This window comes from Rutilus rutilus (genome assembly GCF_951802725.1).
Source record: "Rutilus rutilus genome assembly, chromosome: 5".
Taxonomy (NCBI): domain Eukaryota; kingdom Metazoa; phylum Chordata; class Actinopteri; order Cypriniformes; family Leuciscidae; genus Rutilus; species Rutilus rutilus.
In genome coordinates this window covers 9,361,002-9,382,091 of record NC_140213.1, presented here as the reverse complement: position 1 = coordinate 9,382,091, position 21,090 = coordinate 9,361,002, and the positions used below count along the sequence as shown (strand labels likewise).

The 21,090-nt window shown below is 38.3% G+C and overlaps 2 protein-coding genes across 4 annotated transcripts in view; one reads left to right on the top strand and one right to left on the bottom strand.

Annotated features, from left to right (window-relative positions):
- Positions 1 to 9,751, top strand: part of LOC311290649 (UDP-glucuronosyltransferase 2A1-like) — a 38,881-nt gene extending 29,130 nt beyond the window's left edge. For both annotated transcript variants that reach the window (XM_084409265.1, XM_084409266.1), the window contains one exon: positions 8,059 to 9,751. In XM_084409265.1, the coding sequence (XP_084265391.1) occupies positions 8,064 to 9,659 (1,596 nt within the window). In that variant the 5' untranslated portion in view covers positions 8,059 to 8,063 and the 3' untranslated portion in view covers positions 9,660 to 9,751. The remainder of the gene's footprint in view (positions 1 to 8,058) is intronic.
- Positions 9,752 to 11,862: 2,111 nt separating this feature from the next.
- Positions 11,863 to 15,085, bottom strand: LOC311290269 (arylamine N-acetyltransferase, pineal gland isozyme NAT-10). 2 transcript variants are annotated; one of them, XM_084408647.1, is made up of 2 exons: positions 14,921 to 15,085; positions 11,863 to 12,866 (listed from the first exon to the last, which is right to left on the bottom strand). In XM_084408647.1, exon 2 carries the CDS (start codon positions 12,857 to 12,859, stop codon positions 11,987 to 11,989), a length of 873 nt encoding a protein of 290 aa, XP_084264773.1. In that variant the 5' UTR covers positions 12,860 to 12,866; positions 14,921 to 15,085; the 3' UTR covers positions 11,863 to 11,986. The 2 variants fall into 2 exon arrangements, with proteins under 2 accessions (XP_084264773.1, XP_084264774.1); XM_084408648.1 differs by lacking the exon at positions 14,921 to 15,085 and adding an exon at positions 13,023 to 13,129.
- Between the last annotated feature and the right edge of the window lie 6,005 nt (positions 15,086 to 21,090).

The window sequence follows — 21,090 nt, the reverse complement described above, 5'->3', positions numbered from 1 at the left end:
AATTAAAACTACTCAAAGTAGTCTATAATATAGAGCATGTAGCTTTATAGATCTTTTAATTTCATTGACTTCATAAAAAGTGGGTTTTCAAACACAGAGACAGTTAAAAGTATAAATGGGTTTATTAATAAAATGGCACACACTAGAGATTATATAAGCTACAAATATAAACGTACGTAAAATGCAAACAATAAAACAAACAAACATTTAAACAAACATGACGTGATCGAAATGAATGACATGAAATAAAGAAAGCAAGAAAGAAATAAAGAGATAAGAGATAGAGGGTAACTTAATTCACAGACCTACGAGCTAGACACCAGGAATCAGCTGTTAGAGAGAGAGATACTTGCAAGATGTTGTACTCTTTCAGTGTGATGCTGGCTGGTTTGCGTCTAGCTTCGTCTTCTGGATCGTTTCGCAAAAGACGATGTAAAGGTTCACTTGAATTTAACGTTACCGAGAAAGTTCAGATTCATCTCCCGGGCAGGGAGAGGTTGCAAATCTTGGTTGCAAAGGACGCAGCAACGACTCTAACATGTGTTCGTTCGATAGAGAAGGCCAGGGCCTCCTTCAGATGTTCCTTGGAGATGCGCTGCGCCGGGGAGAAGAGGAAGGTCAGAGCGAGAGGAGGAGAGAGAGAGAAGAAGAGAGAAGGAAACTGAAGGTTTGGACTTTTATCAGTGTCCCATGTACCGTCCCCTTCTTCGTGGAGGACGAATCATCTGTCGAGATTTTTCTAGCGGGAAGATCCCTTTGTTCGTTTGGAACGGTCTCCTGGCTCGAGTTACAGTGACGATTGACTTAAGCCTTTCGGTTCCAGAAATATGAAATGTGTAAACAATGTATATTACTGCATTCTGCTATTGGAATTCGACTCTGTTAGATTGAGAGAATTACAGAGATATCAAACGCATCACATGAAGGTTGTAGAAATGCGAAGTTACAGGAGATATGCAGAATTACACACATTTAAAGTTTTGATTACCATATGACAAAATCGTAGACACCCCAATGTGACATGGTCATGACAAAAGGCACCTCAGGAATATATCAACATTTTGGTAATGTCCTATGTGGGTAAGTCAATGGAAAATCTGTGTGTGTGTGTGTGGTGCGTTTGGGACTCGCTTGGAATGTCTGCTTTCCTGGGTCGTAAAGTTTTATGGTCTGAGGTAGGGTTACAAAACCATGATTCTATTTGAGACCCTAAATTGGGAGAAACATTTTTTCGATAGACACTCAGAATTCAAAACTGCACATTAGAAACCACACCTCTATTATAAGGTAAACTAACCACACATGCATAATGGAATTGTACATATATTTAAAATAAATATTGCTTATCCTGAGTTACACACAAAGGTTGGTCTCTTGGGGTGTGTGTGTGTGTGTGTGTGTGTGTGTGTGTGTGTGTGGAGTATCTGGAGGCTTGTCACGTGATTCAAAGGTATGTGGTTTTGCTTACAGAGAGGGGGGATTTTACAAGGGTTCCCTTTGTTTACGTTAATGTATGACTCAGATGTCTCTCAGGGGAGCCACCACGATGCAATTTTGACCGTTCATGGTAGACTTAGAGGCACCATGAACAGACTTGTTGTCTTTTTAGACAACGAAGAATGTGTTTGGAGATCATGATTCACTAATTTGAACATCATGTGACCGGATGTCATAGTCATTGTCGTTACATTAATCTACGTATTATCTGAAGTCTTTCTAAAAAATAAAAAATAACCACAATTTAAAAGATTATACTTTTACTCAAAACTCCCTTTAAACAACCATTGAGTGTTTGTATGAACTTCCGGTCACAATCTAATGTAGACTTTAGTCATGTAATGTTGTTAAAATATGTTATATTTAGCATTTTATATGGAGCTAATTGTTACACCTGCTTAGCATGTATACTGTAAACATTCTTTATTCATATGCACATACCCCAAATCGCATGAAAATCACACACAAACCATAAACTATCGTAATCGTGTGCTTATTAACTTCTTGTTTCACGTGTAGAAATGTTTCTTTGGCTTTGATTTTCACAGAGCTCAGAATGAGGAAGAGTACAGGACAGCGTCATAACTCATAACTAAGGTCATAACTGACAAACGTTGTTTTAGCTCAGTGTAATTCAGTGTGAAATGAATAGAAATGGTATTCTGTATGATGAAATATTTTGCAAACATGTGATAAAAAAATCAATATTTCTCCAAATATGCGCTCCTTTGTTCTAAGAGCCCTAACGGATGTTCTTTAGTGCATGTATGTGAACACAAATAAACCGCAGCAGATGTGAGGGAATATATTCTATTCAAAATATTAAAATAACAGATCGATTATTTTGAAATGCTTAGAATTTATCAAAACCAGTGCATCCGTTAATGGAGGTGACAGATCACTCTGTCACAAATAAAAAAGAGAGCACATGTACATATACTTATCCATGGATGCATTTTTTTTTAGCATTTGCGTGGTCTGAAAAAATAACTGTGAGCGTTAAACTGACGAACCAAGAGCCAGTATTTGTTTCCACTAGACAAGGCTTCATGAATATTCATCAGCAGCCCCTTTATTCTTGAGATGGCAAGCAAATTAATCACGCTCTTCACACTTAGTTCACGCTCTTCAAAAAGTTAATAAAGTTTTGACGTTAAGCTTAACTGCTGGTCACATTTTCAAAGGTATTCTGTTTGTGTAAGATAATAAACTATATTGTTGGGGACAGTTAAAGACCCAGAATGATGAATGAAGACCCTGAGTCAGATGTGCAGTCAATTGAAGAAATTTTTACTGAAGATAGTTTGCAGTTTCATCAGGCAGAAGTCAGTTTCAAGATTCACAAAGTACACTCTCAGAACAACATCAATTATACTCTAACACATCACTTACTATACATCATCACGTCAGGTTGAATGATTCTGATTGGCTAAGAAATAGATACACATAGTAAATTTCCACACATGGACTGATAGGCAGAAGCATCTCTTCATCAATGATAAGGCTGACACCCAGACCCTGAGTTAGGTATGAGGTGACCCCGTGTCACAGAACTGCGTTATCTAGGCACCAGCTTTTCCGGAACAACAAGTCATTCCACCTTGGAGCCTTCAATATGAACTATTTTGCCTGGTTTGCCTGACAAGGCATTCGGATAACGAGGTGACACAAATAAACTTGGGCACTACTCTAAATCTATTTCATTTATTTATTTTGTTATGTCAGTACTGCACAGTGTCGGCAACATTATTAAACACTGGCCGAGCTAGGGGGTGGCCAGGGGTGGCCGTGGCCACCCTTGGTCTAAGCTTGGCCACCCCTCTCACAACTGCTGTTTCTGTCTCTTTTTTTATTGACAAAAATTGTGTTTTTTAAAACGCTGAACCGCTTCTTTAAGACCGCAAAAAACGTGAGACTTTTCAGACGCACACTCCAACTTCACCTCAGAATGAGCTTCAGCAGAACATCAGACAGTGATATGCACATAGTAAATATAGAGTCAATCTTTCTCAAATGGTTGGTTGCAAGAACGTTTTGAGTAAGTCGAATAGTGTGCAGTCAACAACAAACGTAGTTCTCTTTTTTTTCTGATGCTACTATTATTTTATTTGTGTGACACTTAGAGGTCTGCACGGGCTTTAAACTGAAGCCCGAACCCGGCCCGTACCCGCGATCATTTAACCCGACCCGACCCGACCCGACAATTAAATTTACATGTTAAGCCCGAACCCGACCCGAACCCGAGGTCCACTCTATTTCTCACAGCAAATAAATACCATTTTTGAGAGAGAGAGCCTGTGTGTCTGTGGTCTGTGTAGCCTATGCATACATTGCACATCGAGAAGAAAGCGAAAACATTGCAAAGCGAGAAGAAACCGCTCTGGATGAAATGTGAATTTTAAAACAAATTAAATGAACAACAGCCAGGGCTTAATTTGAGCCCCACCTCCGACATTAGATCCGGAACCTTTTTTATTGGATCCGGCACCTCCTGTGTCACTAAAATGAATTGCCTAAATGAAATAAAATAAAATAAAATTACTGTTTGTGTAGTGTTCAATGTTTGTGACTCATGACTTGCGCGCTTGTACGAGTTGAGATTGCTGTTAGCCTCGATCGTTTCACTCAGGGGAAAAATGTCAAAAAGACAGGAAAGTTTGCTTAACTTTTTAAAATACGCTGGACAGTCAGATCCCAAACAAGCAAAAATCGTTTCCGCTGATCAAAAAGGAGACCACGGTGGACACAGTAGCCTAGTATCGACATAATATCTCGTTATTTCAACAAAATAAGGGGACATTCTAATCTGCATTAAGCCACATTAAGCTTTCTTATAATGGTTTTCTATAGGAGGAAAATGCTTAACGTGTAAATGCGTTCATATTATTGGCTCATCTGATTTTTTGTACATAGCATAGCCTATTTGTTAGGATTTTAGTATCATAATGATTAATAAATGCACGCACAATTTTCCGTGAACTTGATTTGAACAAATGCCTTTCAACTTGTGTGTGCAAAATTCAGAATTAAATTAATGCGCAGAAATTTGTACAAATAGAGAGTATGTAGGCCTACTGTTGTAAAGCGCATTTAGTTTCATATTTGTTAAAATATTATAATGTTATTTTTTTTCATTTATGTTGATTTATGAAAAGTGAACAGCACGAGCGAGTAAGATAGGATGCGCAATATGAGACATGCAGCGGGTCAGACATGATTTTGACCGTTGAAGTTGAAGTTGTTTTGTAGAAAGCCTTTCTTTAAAGTGAATTTCGTTTTGTATAAATTGTATCTTAATTTGAATCAATTTTTCATCAACCAATTGCCTGTATTTAATGAATAGGCTATGAAACAAATATAACGGAGGCGCCCGCGCGCTCACTTGCATTGCACGTGAACTAGCACATCCTAACTTAACGAAACTCAGTGTATGCCTCACACAGACATGACAAATACACAAAGCTTGAAATGTCTTTAAACGAAATCATTCAAAACGAAAAACGAAAAAGGCTACTCTCTGATTATGTAATCCATTAGGCTTATTTATGTGCATTTCTCTCTATAAGCGCGTTCACACGGAGATGGCGATCGTCAACTTCATCTTTGCAGCCGAGTCGACACTTTTAGAGAAAACACTTGTTTATTAATAAAAATCAATACACGCGTCACCGGATTTACAGATGCACACACACATATTATTTCGAAATAACGAGATATTGTGTTGAAATAACATTATTAATAATAGCCTATATCTTTTAGAATATTTGATTGAATGCTGAATGTTGCGCTTGTTCAATTTAATAAAATTAAAGCATTAATTCTGATCATTAACATAACTTAACTGAATATTAAATATTTTGTGGCCAAGTTTTGCGCTGCTCCCCGTCAATGATCTTGCACCCACCCACTCAGCACATGCGTTAAAAATTCTCTGGCGCTGTCCCTGCAGAGAAGCTACGTAGGCAGTGTAATTATTTATTTATTTATTTATTTTTTTTGTTCCGTTACCTCCAACCTCAGTTTTGAGTCGCCGGATCTCTCTCTCGCGTGCCGGTCACCACAATATACAGCAAGCAGGCAAAGCACACGGCACGCAAACTAGGCTATATATAGCTTATATAGTTTTTCTTAGTTACAAACCCGAGCCCGACCCGAACCCGAGGCTGTTCAATAAACATTAACCCGAACCCGACCCGAAACCCGCACATTTTTCGGGACCCGTCGGGCTCGGGTCGGGTAGCAGACCTCTAGTGACACTTATGTCAGATGCTGAGAAAATGGCGTTGTCTTTATTCAGTTGGCTATCTTCGGTAAGATGAGATGTTATCAGGCCAAATGTCAGTAAAACTAACTTTTCTGTCATACGGCTGACAGCCGTTGTACTGTGCTTGCACATTAACGCGCAAATGCGGCGTGCTGTAGCCGTAGTTGTCGTTAATTAACTCATGTAAGAATCAAAAAGGCGATTAAAGCTGTCAAAACTGCATGCATGTATTTGTTATACTATGTGTCACATGTGTCTGGATTAAAATATTCTGCTATGTGAGATCACAGTATAAGGCACAAACTGATTTGTAATGTTTTAATGTCCAAATAAATGTGAGCACTGTGCATTTGTACTAGAAGATATGCATTCATTTTGCGTTAATTTGTAAAGGACAAACAAAAATGGATAATTTTTAAATCCATAAAATAACTAATTTTACATTCTGGTTACATTACATTATGAAAAACATAACATTTTACATTATGTGCTGTTGACTTCCGCTGACTTCCGCCTTGTTCACATTCTTGCACATGGGGATTCAAAAGAGAACTTTTGTTTTCCTTTTTAATTTAGGTATGATAGAACTGTTGCAATTATTTATTTTGACAACTAATATAGAAAGTTAAACTTTTTTTGACAAACTCGGAATTGTTTTAAGAGTTCATTGATTATAAAAAACGCATTGAAGGTTGAATAATCTTTGGACTACAGTATTTATCTGCATGCTATCTCATCCATGAAGATGCAACAATGTAGAACAAGCTATTGGAGATTTTGAGAACCAGAACCAAGCTAACTGAGCAAGTTGAACGTTAGCTATAGTGTGTGCCCTTTTATTACTATTTAATTAATTTTAATATGAGGTGGTGGGTAATAATAAAAAATATATAAAATTCACTCAGTATTAGGGTGACCACCTGCTAATAAGCCCAAGGGGGGACAAGGGGTATGTTTCTGAGGGACAATGTGGGACACTGCCTGGAGCGGCGGTGCCCCCACCACACGGGCAGACTCACTGATAGTGGTCTACCCATTTCTAGTACCACCTTACATGGTATATTAATAATGCCCTATTCCCCTAAACGTGTAATTGCTGATGTATGCTCATGAATAGGCCAACCAATGTGTATTTTTTTCTAAATAAAGCTTCATAATATTTTGAACATTCAATGAATTGACAGATGCAGGGCCGGTGCTCCGCACACGCACATCACGCACTGCGCGTAGGGCACCAAAAAATCTGGGTCGTGAAAAATCATCACAATAGGCTACTAGTATAATAAATAACAAATAAAATATGTGACCCGTCACGGAAACCAGGGACACAAGTCGGCAGCACAACTTTCGAGCAAAATGAGAAAGAAGCGTTTTTTTTTTTTTTCAAAATGGGTGATTTTCGTTTTTTTGCAGAATCTGTTAGTTGAGATCACGAAGAAGCCTCTGCATGTTTGAGATAGCAGTATTGGTATATTTAAAAGCGTACATTTTGAGTTTGAAATCGGCTTGTTTTTCTGAGATTCTAGCACACAGTAGGGGCGTGTCATTGTCTGTGTGTATTTCCCATAGACTGTAAAAAATAACAAAAAGCCCTCTCGGTATCCCCCTCAACACCTTTCAGCCACAAATATTCATTTTCCCAGTCTTTCTTGTACCCACACCTTCTCTTTTTAATTGATGATGGCGGTGCCTCAGACTCAGTCTCTTTCTCCATTTTTCGAATTGGAAAGAGCGCATCTAAAAGTTCCTTCCCAGTGTGTCTGGTATGCACGTGTGTGCGCTGTCATGACAACAACCTAGTCAGCAGTTTAACTGAGGAGTAGGTGTGGCAACAGTAGCGTGCTGAACTGTCAAGTAATGTTCGTTTGGCTGCCTGGGGCTTGAGGATATAGAGCGACCAACTTTTTTTTGAGCAAGCATTGATTATGCGTGACACGGTCTCAATTTGCGGGACGCATGAATTGGGCTTCAAACGCTGTGCGCGCACGCGCTACGCGGGACAGGTGGTCACCCTACTCAGTATTCCATGATTCCTAATTCACTACTAACTCAATTACAATTAAGTACAAATTAACTTTGTTCAGTTGTGTAGGCACTAAAACAGTCCAATACATTATAGTCAAATTATTTGTTATGAAAAAATAATTAAGATTTCTGTGCCACCCCAAACTGGTTGCTGGCCCTTGCCTGGCCATCCCTATGAAAAAAATCCTGGCTCCGCCACTGTTATTAACTGAAGTAACTAAACAAATAATGTTATTTGATTTTATGTAATCCCATTATTTTATTATTTACAGGCAAGATGACACCATTTTCTAAGAACATGGTTTCTGTCTCTCTCTGGATAACAGTCGTAGTCCTTTTTGGTTCTCTCTGTGATGGTGGCAAAATCTTGGTGGTGCCTTTGGAAGGAAGTCACTGGGTGAACATGGACATCCTCATCAAGGCTTTACATGGTCAAGGGCACAGCATTGATGTAATACGCACCTATAATAGCTGGTTCGTAAAGGAGAATTCAACTTATTACAACTCTATAACCATACCTAACACCAAAGGAATGGATGAAGAATTTGTAGAAGACATGATCTCCAAAACAATAGACCATGAAAGAGGAAAGAGCCACTGGCTGAGCACTGTACAGCTGTTTTTGGATGTGGCTAGTGACATGTATGAAATGCATAAAATGATATGCCAGCTTATAACAAACATGTTTGAAAGTGAGGAAATTATGAAGGCACTGCAAGAAAAGCAGTACAATCTGATGCTTACTGATCCAGTATGGGGTGCAGGCATTTTCTTGGCTCATAAACTCAAGTTACCCATGGTATATAATGTGAGATGGACCACTACTGGTGAGGGACACTTTAACATCGCTCCCTCACCGATGTCTTACATCCCTATCACAGGATCTGGAAACACTGACAAGATGAACTTCTTTCAACGAGTAAAAAATGTTTTCCACTATTTCCTAATGGCCTTTCAGTACAGCTATTTTAATTTGCCACAGTACCAAGCACTTTGTGACAAATATTTCCATCCACCTGTACATTTTTATGAACTTCTCCAGGGGGCTGATATATGGCTTATGAGGGTTGATTTTGTTTTTGAATTTCCACGTCCAACAATGCCAAATATTATCTACATTGGAGGCTTTCAGTGTAAACCAGCAAAGGCCCTTCCACATGATCTGGAAGACTTCATGCAAAGTTCTGGAGAGCATGGAGTCATCATCATGTCTTTAGGGTCATTTATCAGTGCCCTACCACATGATTTAACAGCAGAAATAGCTACTGCTTTTGCTCGGCTCCCACAAAAGGTAATTTGGAGATACACTGGAAAGAGACCATCTACTTTGGGGAACAACACATTACTGGTTGACTGGATGCCACAGAACGATCTTCTAGGGCATCCAAAGACTAAAGTTTTTATTGCACATGGCGGAACCAATGGGGTTCAAGAAGCGTTGTACCATGGTATTCCAGTGGTTGGAATTCCATTCTTTTTTGACCAGTACGACAATCTTCTTCGTTTGCAAGAAAGGGGAGGAGCCAAGATCGTTTCCATCGCAACTTTAGATAAAAACACACTGCATGCAGCCATACAGGAAGTAATCAATGAACCATCTTACAGACTGAGTATGCAGAGACTCTCTCATCTGCACAGAGACAAGCCAGTTAAACCTTTGGATAGCGCCCTCTTTTGGATTGAGTTTGTAATGAGACACAAAGGTGCTGCTCACCTACGTACAGAGTCCTACAAACTGCCTTGGTACTCCTATTACTCAGTAGATGTTGCAGTTACATTGTTTGCAGTTGTTCTGATATTCACTCTATCTATATTTTTAACAGTTCGATATCTGTGTGTCAAGTGCTGCAGCAGAAAAAGGAAAACTGAGTAATACATTTGCATATTTAGTATAGACATGGATTATTCTTATATGTCTGTCCCATGACTTTGATTATTACTTATGTAATGAACTGCACACTGAACTTTAAAGAAAAAGAGAAACAAATTACAGCAATTAATGATGACATTATGTCTGGCTGGAAAACATCAGTATATTTCAAAAGGCAAGCCAAAAGTCTCTAGTAAGCAGGTCTGGTAACACTAATGCAAAATAAAATAAAATGTAAAGGTTTTTCCAAAGTTTTTCATCTGAATCTCAGATGACAATTTGTATGACTCACTTTTCATTTCAATGGGTTGTACAGAATAATAAAATGTTACTTTCCCTGTCTATGTGTAGTTTTATTTTTCTAAAATATTTTATGCGTTCATGTATCTGAATTTGCCGTAATCTTTTTTTTTTTTTTTTTTACAGAAAAATATTTCTCAATATCATATAACATTTATATGGAAGTTTGTTTCCGCCACTGAATAATAAATAAATAATAATAATTGCGACTTTCTATCTCACAATTCTGACTTTTTTTCTCACAATTGCGAGATATGAAGTCAGAATTGTGAGAAATAAAGTTGCAATTCTGAGAAATAAAGTCGCAATTGCGAGATATAAAGTCACAATTCTGAGAAATAAAGTCGCAATTGCGAGATAAAGTCGCAATTCAGAGAAATAAAGTCGCAATTGGAGATATAAAGTCAGAATTGCATGATATAAAGTCGCAATTGCGTGTTATAAAGTCAGAATTGTGAGATCTAAACTATTCTGAGGTAAAAAAAAAAGAGTTTATATCTCACAATTCTGAGAAAAGATGTCAGAATTGCGAGATATAAACTCGCAATTATGTATTATAAAGTCAGAATTGCGTGACATAAAGTCGCAGTTGCGAGAAAAAAGTCAGAATTCTGACTTTATATAAGACGCAATTGCGACTTTATTTCACGCAATTCTGACTTTATATCTCGCAATTCTGACTTTATAACAGGCAATTGCGACTTTATTTCACGCATATCTGACTTTATATCTCGCAATTCTGACTTTATAACACGCAATTGCGTTAATTCTGAGAAATAAAGTCAGAATTGCGAGATGTAAACTCGCAATTGTGAGATAAAAAGTTGCAATTATCTTTTAAAATGTTTTATTTTGTGGCGGGAACAAGCTTCCATACATTTACTATATAAAAAAAAAAAAAAAAAAAACATGGTATGGGGCAGTGATATTTCTTAATTAATGCCATTACTCTGACTTTTGCCCTATAAAAATTCAACTTCAAACATTTTGAATGTTACAGGGTTAGCCCAAACATATTTTAAATATATTGTGCAGTGAATAAACCCAATTTATTCCACATCTGTTAAATTTTTATACATGTAGTTTCTTTCTGTTATAATTAGTATAATTTACTGTATATACTTGAGGCACTGTAATTAGCACTTTTTAATCTAAAATGTCGATATTGGGAAAAAAGTTCATGTCCATGTTGTTTGTAAACTATTTACATGTATAAACCTTAGACCTGCTGATTTTTACAATCTTAACCTGACCAGTAGTTTAGTAACTGATTTTAATTAACAATGCTATGCTGTGTGCTATTTCAGCAAGGCTCTTGACAATCATTTACAAACTTTGTTAGAAATTGATGAGGTTTAAAAGAATAATTCTCAGCAGGACTTGAATTGTACATTAAACATCAAGTGATGACCAAAATTGCTTATTGAAGTAAATAAAAACAAAACAAAAATCAAATTTACAATGAATTTATTATTGTTTCTAAATATCCCCTATTGATTCTTTCAACAGACAGTAATTCAACATGCATTGTTGTTGACACAAACTATAGAGCTGTATTAGCATACATGCTAATCTGTCAGTCACTGAGACAAACACGAGTCAATCATTTTTAATCTTTAGTACATTGATTCCATGTCTATGTTAAATTAAATAAAACATTCAGAAATCATAAAGAAACATCAAGACACCACAGAGGTTAGGTTTAGGGGTAGGTTCTGGGTTAGTTATTACCCAGTTTTTGTAATTACTAAAATAAGTAGATACTATGTATATGGGGAACAGGACTGTAAAATAAAGTGCTACCCATTATTTTATAGATGTCACACATGTTTCATATTGCCGTTGTATTGCTGACTGCTCTGCTTCAGCTGCCAGTCTACTCAAATAGTCTTTCTTATCCTTCTTGATACTCCTCTTCACTGCTTTGTTTTCTTTTGTATAATCTGTTGAGCCTTGGCTTTTGCTGCTCTAATCCTACTGCTATTGACTGCTGCTTTCTTCTTCCTATTCCTATGTAATGCTTCTGAGCATTACATGCAATAATTAGCTTTGTTATTTTTAGGTGTGAACTTATTAACTAACACCACATTAAACTTTTCCCTCAACACAGCCTCTATTTCACAGTCAGGAATTTCCTTCATGTCCACAAAGTCAGAGTCCTCCTCCGGGTTGTAGGTGATCTCACTGTAAGTCCAGCCAATCAGAGCTCTGAAGCCTGTGGGCGTCTGAAGGGAGCAAATGGACTTCAGCACAAACCGAGAATCTGGACTGGTCTGCAGGCAATCCAGCGTCTCCACGAAATGCTCTTTATTACGGGGTGTTAATGGGAAGCAATACATTGTTTTCGTCAGGCGATGGTCAAGGAGGTTGGAATTAGCATAGACCTTATCTTTGACCACTGGCTTTCTTGATGTCTTCTCAAGAACCCACCTCATCCCATCGTTTAGGAGGCGGAACACGCCGGGAGGTTGTGGCTGATCTTTACCCGAGACCATCTCTAAGGGATACCACAGTTGGCATGACACTCCATAGCTCACATCAGTAATGTAAGGCTTCCCATCAATCTCCACCAGATTGATGAGATGAGAGTCCACGGGGTGGAAATCATTTTTCCACTTGTTGAACACCTTGGAGCCTAGTGTGGTGTATTTGTAACCCATCTCCTTTAGGACCCATGAGAACAAGAGGTTATTTTCACAACACCAGCCTCCCCGATTGCTCTTGACTAATTTATCATAGATGATGTGCAGGTCTGTCGTGTTCTTCTCTCCGCAGTGGATGCTGAGGTTCTCAAATGGAATTTTCATAACATGCAGCTTGTGGATGGTGCGTAAAGTGTCCAGGTCAGGTTTGTCATATTGGCCAGTAAACCCGATCCTGTTGAAGTACCCTCTCAGATCCATTTGAGTCCTTTAAGAAACAATGCAAAAACAGTTTTAAAGCTGAAATGTTTTCCTCATCTTATTAAATACTATTCAATGTGTAGTGACAACTATAAGTACACCATTTGTGGGTTAATTTTCCTGAAAAGTATAAACACTGTGTCTGGTGCTATCAATACGTTACTCTGTTTATTTGGTCATCCCAAACAATCCAACACAGCAAACAATTCGGTGAGCTTGGGGCGGGACTATCATATTGTCCAAACAATTGCAGATGGGGGAGTGTTTGGGTCCTTAAGGCCTCATTATACTTCTGCGTCGCACATACGCCGGAGCCTATACGCCGTAGGCAACGTGTTGGTTTTAATTTATACTTCTGTGTCGTTGTCCGCGTTGACGCGCACCTGGGGAGCATGAAACCCCGAGGGAGGGGTTCTGGCAGACCAATCACAGCGCTTGTGTCCGCATAGAATTGACGCGTTGTTACATTTTTGGAGAGGTGCACGTCAGGGTACGCGCGCTACACACAGCCTGCGACGTAGCTACGGCGGCAGTTCGACGCAGAAGTATAAAACAGGCTTTAGGCTCAATTGAGATGACCAAGTATTGCACAAAAGACTGCATCCAAAATCGCATACTTCCCTACTATATAGTATTGGTGAAAAACAGTATATGAAAATAGAATTATGTCAGAATTCACAGTACTCATAAAATAGCAGGCAAAATGTACTCATGATGACTTACTGGCCCACCCATAAACCTAGTCTCCAGTGGGTTAAAGCAAACCAGGTAAAACATTTGAAAATCATTGAAAATCACCATGTTTCGTAATGTTCTAGTTTAAAGAAGACCCAATTGATTGTGGGATCCGACTTGTTGTGACATTCATGCTGAGCAGCGTGTCTCACAACTGAGATGTTTTGTTCATATCTAATGTTGTTCTGTTAAATATTGACTCTAATACATTTCAAATGCATCCACTTATAACAAAAAATAATAATAAAAATGTGCGTGACATTTTAATAATAATTTGCTTTTTGCTCACATATATTGCTTATCCACTAAGAGAAGTGAAAATTCTCAGCTCTTGACAGAACTTATTTGGTTCATTCTCAGGCTGCTTTTCTCTGTTTATTCTCATTTACATTCAAGGCGAGGTGTTTGTCATGTCAAATGAGCTTATTGTGTTTGCAGCTCTGTTTGGTGAAGTGGGTTGCTCTGCTTTAATAGAATTTGCCCATTCTGCAGTGTTACACAGTTTAAGAAAAATGTAGGGACTTGAATTTTAATGTTATAGGGCACACAGCAGAAAACAATTAAACATCTTCTTTTTTCTTTTTTTTTTTACAATTTGCTTCTATGGTTATCTTGTTTTTAGTATGTTTCAATATTTCTACTGGAAAAACAAATAGAATATATGTTTTTACAAGATAACTGCATAACAATATTTATGACAATACTATGTTTTGTACATAAACAACATTATTTTCTACATTCTGTAGTCACTAAAATTAAATATGCTCTGATATGTGAATTGCATGTGATATTTCATAAAAAGTTACTTAAATACAACATAAATTGCAACCAAAAATAGGAAGTGAGAATGGAGTTGTGAAAAAACAACGATTTAAGAAGATGTGGGAGCATGGAAGCTACAAAAAGAAGCTACAATGAGATAAAACAGTAAGAAAAACAGTCTCATTTGTTAACATTAGTTAATGTAGGCCTATTAACTAACATGAACTAACAGTGAACAATATATTTTTACATTTAGTAATATTTAATGTTTGTTCACAGATAATTAACTAATGTTAACAAATACAACTTTTGATTTTAAAAATGTATTAGGAAATGCTGAAATTAATATTAACTAAGATTAATAAATGCAGTAGAAGTCTCGTTCATTCTTAGTTAATGTAAACTAATATAGCTTACTTGTGTTAACAAATGAAACCTTATTGTAAAGTGTTACTGAAAAAAAGTTTAAGAAGAGTGGTAACACATCAACAGAAACATGAACAAACAATAAAAGATCTGTCTAAATTCTTATTATTTTAGTAATAATTAAAATAAAAATCTTACCCTTAGATGAAGCCAGTGAGTGAATGTCTCACAGTGTAGAGTCAGAGGTTTAAATAAATGTGTGAGTGGGTCCGAGAGGCGTGGGAACGGATCGAGGCCAGAGATTAGCTGTGTCTGAAACCGCTCACTCGTTCACTCATTCACTAATCCCTACATAGTGAATGGCAGTTGAGTGCACTACATCAGCGAAGAGTGAACGAAAATGAGTGTGCGAATTCGGACGCTGACATAATTATCACGCGCCAGAGAGCTCGGACAATTTCGTCATAAACATTACCTACCCATCTTTAATATTTCCTTTTTTGGCTGTATGAATTGTATGTAACAACTGTATGTATGTATTTTTCACGTTTATTGCGTTATTTGATAAAAAAAAAAAGATAATAAAAACACTTGCTTGTCATATTTATTTTTACATTTATATGTGAAAATAAAAGAGAACAAAACACTACACAACACAATTGTTTATTCAAATATAGATATAACGGTATATATATAAATAAATAACCCGGCGTCTGGACTTATAAATGATTGTTTTCTAACTCGCGTGCACCGTTGCCATGGTGACATTGTTGTTTATTTTTCATTCGCGCTCTATCGCCTTATCATGTTGGATTGTGGGAAATAGTGTCTCAGCAAGTGTACATCGGATGTACACTCGAATTCAGAGAGGATTGTGGGTAAAAGTAGTGAACGAATGTAGGGAATGATGTCGTTCACTCAGAATTCGGACACCACTACAAAATGGCCGACACCCTAAATAGTGCACTATATAGTGGATAGGGAGCGATTTCAGACACAGCAATTGTCTTATTATAAGGAGTCTGTATCTCTTACCATTGGAGAAAGCGTAACGGCTAACTTGGATCACGTGAGGCACCTCATCCTATCGTGTAATGGCAGTGACGTCAGTGCCCGCAGTTCAAAGTTTTATGCCAGTCAGTTACAGTCAGTTACAGTTTTACGTTAATCAGTAGCCGTTTCTCAATACCAAGTATGCAAACTTCGGACTTGCGTCCTTGGTAGTTTGGACTTGCCAAGTTCGACTCAGGAGAACGAACTCCCGAGGACGGGAGGACGCAAGTCCGGTTATTCTTCAAATGGAACAGCGGCGTACTTGATAGCGTCACTCAGCTCACTCTGGCTAATCCGGTTATCTCTTTATATATATTTAGGCTACAAATAAAACAAAATATGTTATAAACCACTACTCTGCCTCTTTTCATTTTCATTTAAAAAAATCTATTAATGGTCACACAAATGTGGTTCAGGCAACGCAATTGATTATCTTCACTGCATACATGTATAACAACACAAAATATAAGACACAACCCTGACTCTTTTTGTTTTTATTTTATAAATATGATACATAAAAAAACATTATAATATTGATCATTAAAACTGACATTTAGCAAAAAGAGACAGGGTTGTGTCATTTTATTTTATTATATATACATACAGTGAAGAGAATGTAGGCAACATGTAGGCCTATAATAAAATATTTTATGTTTTTTATATATACAATCAATGACATAACCTTTTTTGTTAAATGACAGTTTTAATGATCAATAATAGCCATTATAAAAGTATAAGTAGCCTAAAAGGTATAAGAAGCTAGATAAATAAATCTCTAAAAGATAAATAGACTAAATATAAAGCTATGAAACTTCACTTTGCCCTCAACCAAAACGTTTAGCCAGGGAACAAATTATAGATTAATGAGACAAATAAAATAAATACATAAATAAATCGCCCGTTAGATATACACAAGACGATTTATATCTCATGTTAAACCACTAGACAAGAGACATCCGAGCCAGCGGCAAAACGTCAGCTGCTCTAGCCGAGGAAAGGCTGTTCTCGGCGGGGTACATGAGCGCCGAGCGTCCGATTGCCTGGATCTCACAACTCCGAAACCGTCAGATCAAATTTTCAAATAGGCGCTATCTTTATAAATAAACCAACGATTTGAGCTTTAAAAAACTACATTCTCGCCTGAAATAATCTTAAAACTACATTTCGTGACACAATAACAGCAGTATTTTTAAATTACGCGGGGTTTCTCTTCTGTTATTGACGCTTGCTGGTTGGTGTGAAATGCATTCTGGGATACCTGGCTGTCTCAAGTCCGCACAAGTCACCTCTCGATGCATCCTCGGTAAAAGGGGCGGATCAAGAACACATCCGGGGATTTGAACTGGACTTGGCTAGATGTGAACTTTGAATTGGAACAGTACTTGGGCAGCGACTGATGACGTTTCACAAGTCCACAAGAACACAAGTACAGACAAGAACGCATATTGAGAAACGGCTAGTTTCTTGTGGATTAGTGCGTTGGTCTTGTGAATAAATGTTCTATATTTGGTATTATATCACTAGTAAATGTATAGCTGGACTGCAATGTTTGTGGAATGTGCTTACCTGCGGAAAAAGAGCGTGAATATCTCTATTAGCTGCAAAGTACTAGTCACTGCAAACTTTTTTACCATCATTCATTATTATTCAGCATTATATCATCATCATTAGGTAGTGATGGGGACGAGACCGCCTATGCCGAGTCCGAGTCAAGACCGAGTCTTTGAAGGGTCGAGTCCGAGTCGAGACCGAGTCCGTTGGTTTTCAAATACAGTCGAGTCCGAGTCAAGACCGAGTCTTTGAGGAAGCAAGTCCGAGTCGAGACCGAGTCTTTGAAGGGTCGAGACCGAGTCCGTTGGTTTTCAAATACAGTCGAGTCCGAGTCAAGACCGAGTCTTTGAGGAAGCAAGTCCGAGTCGAGACCGAGTCTTTAGGAGTCGAGACCAAGACCATAAAAACATGTCAGTTTTCATATTCATGATTTAATGTCACCCCAGTTAATAATCAACAGTTAGGCCTACAGACTAAGCTAGATTGGGAATTGTTTAGAGGAGCAGTCTTAACGTCTTAATATGGACTATGCTTTTACTATCATTAAAAAAATCCCTACCACATGCATCATCTTCTGCCTATTTTTCTAAACTGCTTCAACAGTGCTGCTCTGTCATCAACATGTTAAGCCCACCCTGACTTTTTTAATCATAGTTAGAACATGCAGAGCAAATAAAAAATGTATAGTGGTATGTATTCTAGTGGACTAGTGATGGGGACGAGACCGCCTATGCCGAGTCCGAGTCAAGACCGAGTCTTTGAAGGGTCGAGAACGAGTCAAGCCCGAGTCTTTGAAGGGTCGAGAACGAGTCAAGACCAAGTCTTTGAAGGGTCGAGTCCGAGTCAAGACCGAGTCTTTGAAGGGTCGAGTCCGAGTCAAGACCGAGTCTTTGAAGGGTCGAGAACGAGTCAAGCCCGAGTCTTTGAAGGGTCGAGTCCGAGTCAAGACCGAGTCTTTGAAGGGTCGAGTCCGAGTCAAGACCGAGTCTTTGAAGGGTCGAGTCCGAGTCAAGACCGAGTCTTTGAAGGGTCGAGTCCGAGTCAAGACCGAGTCTTTGAAGGGTCGAGTCCGAGTCAAGACCGAGTCTTTGAAGGGTCGAGTCCGAGTCAAGACCGAGTCTTTGAAGGGTCGAGAACGAGTCAAGCCCGAGTCTTTGAAGGGTCGAGAACGAGTCAAGACCAAGTCTTTGAAGGGTCGAGTCCGAGTCAAGACCGAGTCTTTGAAGGGTCGAGTCCGAGTCAAGACCGAGTCTTTGAAGGGTCGAGAACGAGTCAAGCCCGAGTCTTTGAAGGGTCGAGTCCGAGTCAAGACCGAGTCTTTGAAGGGTCGAGTCCGAGTCAAGACCGAGTCTTTGAAGGGTCGAGAACGAGTCAAGCCCGAGTCTTTGAAGGGTCGAGTCCGAGTCAAGACCGAGTCTTTGAAGGGTCGAGAACGAGTCAAGACCGAGTCTTTGAAGGGTCGAGAACGAGTCAAGCCCGAGTCTTTGAAGGAACAAGTCCGAGACGAGTCCGAGAAAGCAGAAATCGGTCTCGAGTCCGAGACGGGACTCGAGTACTACATCACTATCATTAGGCACACAGCAGTTTATACACTATAATTAAATTATTTATTTTCTCTTTATTCATTAAAATGCTAAATACCAGCGTCATATGCATACATGCTGTTATAAGTCATTACAATTCAAGTCTTGTCATAACTGGTAAAACCTGAAAGCAAAAGAAAGAAAACATCTGTATTTTTTACTTTCTTTTGACAATATACAATTTCACTCAATATTGCTATTAAATACTATGGTAATGGCGTAAATTAGTCCTACCTGTCACGAGATTCCCTTCTCTGCCTTCTCTTATAAAATAACCTTTTTATCATTGTAACATCTACATATCGTTCACAACAAAAGTATTGTTTCACGAGTTCACACTTACATATCATTTTGAGGGAGTAAGATTTAATGCGTATTTGGCGTGCTGTCCGGAGGGAGGGCTCCGAGCTCAGAATTCAGCCCGAACCCAGAGTACTCCCCCCGCATGTAAGTGTTTAGAACTAGAAGTGTGGAGAAGGGGTGGTGGGGGGATGCTGCAAACTGTCAATGGATCGAGGTAAGACTGCTGAGTTTATATATACCCTCTTATCATGGATTGCTGAGTGCTATCCACTCGTGTTAATTATCTGAACGTGCTCCTCCCGAACTTAGTTAATAAAACTTCATTTAGTGTAAAACATGTTGAAGATTAGAATACAGGCAGTCGATTCATTAAATGATAAGCTATTTCCTTACAAAAGCGGTTTATTTAGTGTAGTGCCTCTTCCTCCATTGAGATCCATTTAAAAAAAAAAAAGGCCTCTGTTCACCTGCGTACCGACACAGCTGCAGCGTTAGCATTAGCCGTTACGCTTTTTTGACTAAAGGATGCAGGCTTGTCCTCTAGTGGCTTTGGGGAGAGGACCAGGTTTGGACTATTTACATTGTGTTTTTTTATGTTTGTATGGCAGCTGTCTGTGAGGAGCTGCCGCTTTACTTTTGTTTTGTGTTTGTTTATTTTGATATTAAAGTATGTTGATCATTTGCTGGTTCCCACCTCCTTCTTCCCTGAATCACTAATCTTGCTACAAAATGAATTATTAAAGGCAGAAGCTGAGCAAAATTCATCTAAATAAGTCCATTCAGCATACTATTCAAAATATACAATTATGTGAGTGTGTGTTAATAAAGAAGATAGTTTTTTTTACTGTGGCAGGGATGATCTGGCAATAGGAAGGACCGGGATTTTTCTCAGTAAGCCATTTTTTGTTGCATACAGTGGAACCAGTATGCAACTGGATTCTCACCTCTCTTCATCTCTGCTTAAAACGTAACAAAATCAAAGCCATTCATCTAAACAAGTTGTTTTCCAAATTTGAGCTTGATATCTAAAAAAAAATAAGCTTACATATTATTTGGTTTGGGCACAGTACCAAACTTTCTCCATTTGATCCCAGCAAAGCTCCACTGATACACAGTGGTTGGTTTTATGATTTGCAGTACAGTATAATTTCTCTCTCTCATATATTTCGTGCACACACACACACACACACCATTTTTTAGTACATAGCCTACATACAAACCACACTCTGACATCCATATACAAACACACCCACACAATTATAGCTGTGTAATTTATCCAATTGGCTCTATAATTCACAGATGCAGAAAACAGGGAAAAAAGCGAGTATTTGCTTTATCGGCCAAACCTGAGAAAATAGTGACGTCTTGTAAAAAAAAATGTTTTATATTAATTCTGAAGCCTTGCCAACAAAATGAAAGCCTATTAACATAGTCAACATAATTGTATAGCTAAATGGCCCTGGGATTAAAATATACATTTGAATGGGTTTCAATGGGGACATTTTTAGGGTTAGTTCACCCAAAAATGAAAATTGTGTCAGTAATTACTCACCCTCATGTTGTTCCAACTCCATAAGACTTTCGTTCATCTTCAGAACACAAATTAATATATTTTTGATGAAATCTGAGAGCTGTCTCACTCCTTCATAGGCTTAGGCAATTTATTTCTGCCGGTCCAGAAAAGTTAGTAAAAACATTGTTAAAATAGTCCAAGTGACTACAGTGGCTCAACCTTAAGTTTATCAAGCGACGAGAATGCTTTTTGTGCGCAAAAAAAACAGAACAATAATAACGACTTTATTCAACTATTCATTTTCTTCTGTGTGGGCCTCTGACGTGAGTTCACGAGAGCGCCAAGACGCATGCGCGAGAACTGAG

Coding starts and splice junctions, on each gene's coding strand:
- LOC311290269 (XM_084408647.1), bottom strand. CDS start 12,859: ATGGATCTGAGAGGGTACTTCAACAGGATCGGGTTTACTGGCCAATAT.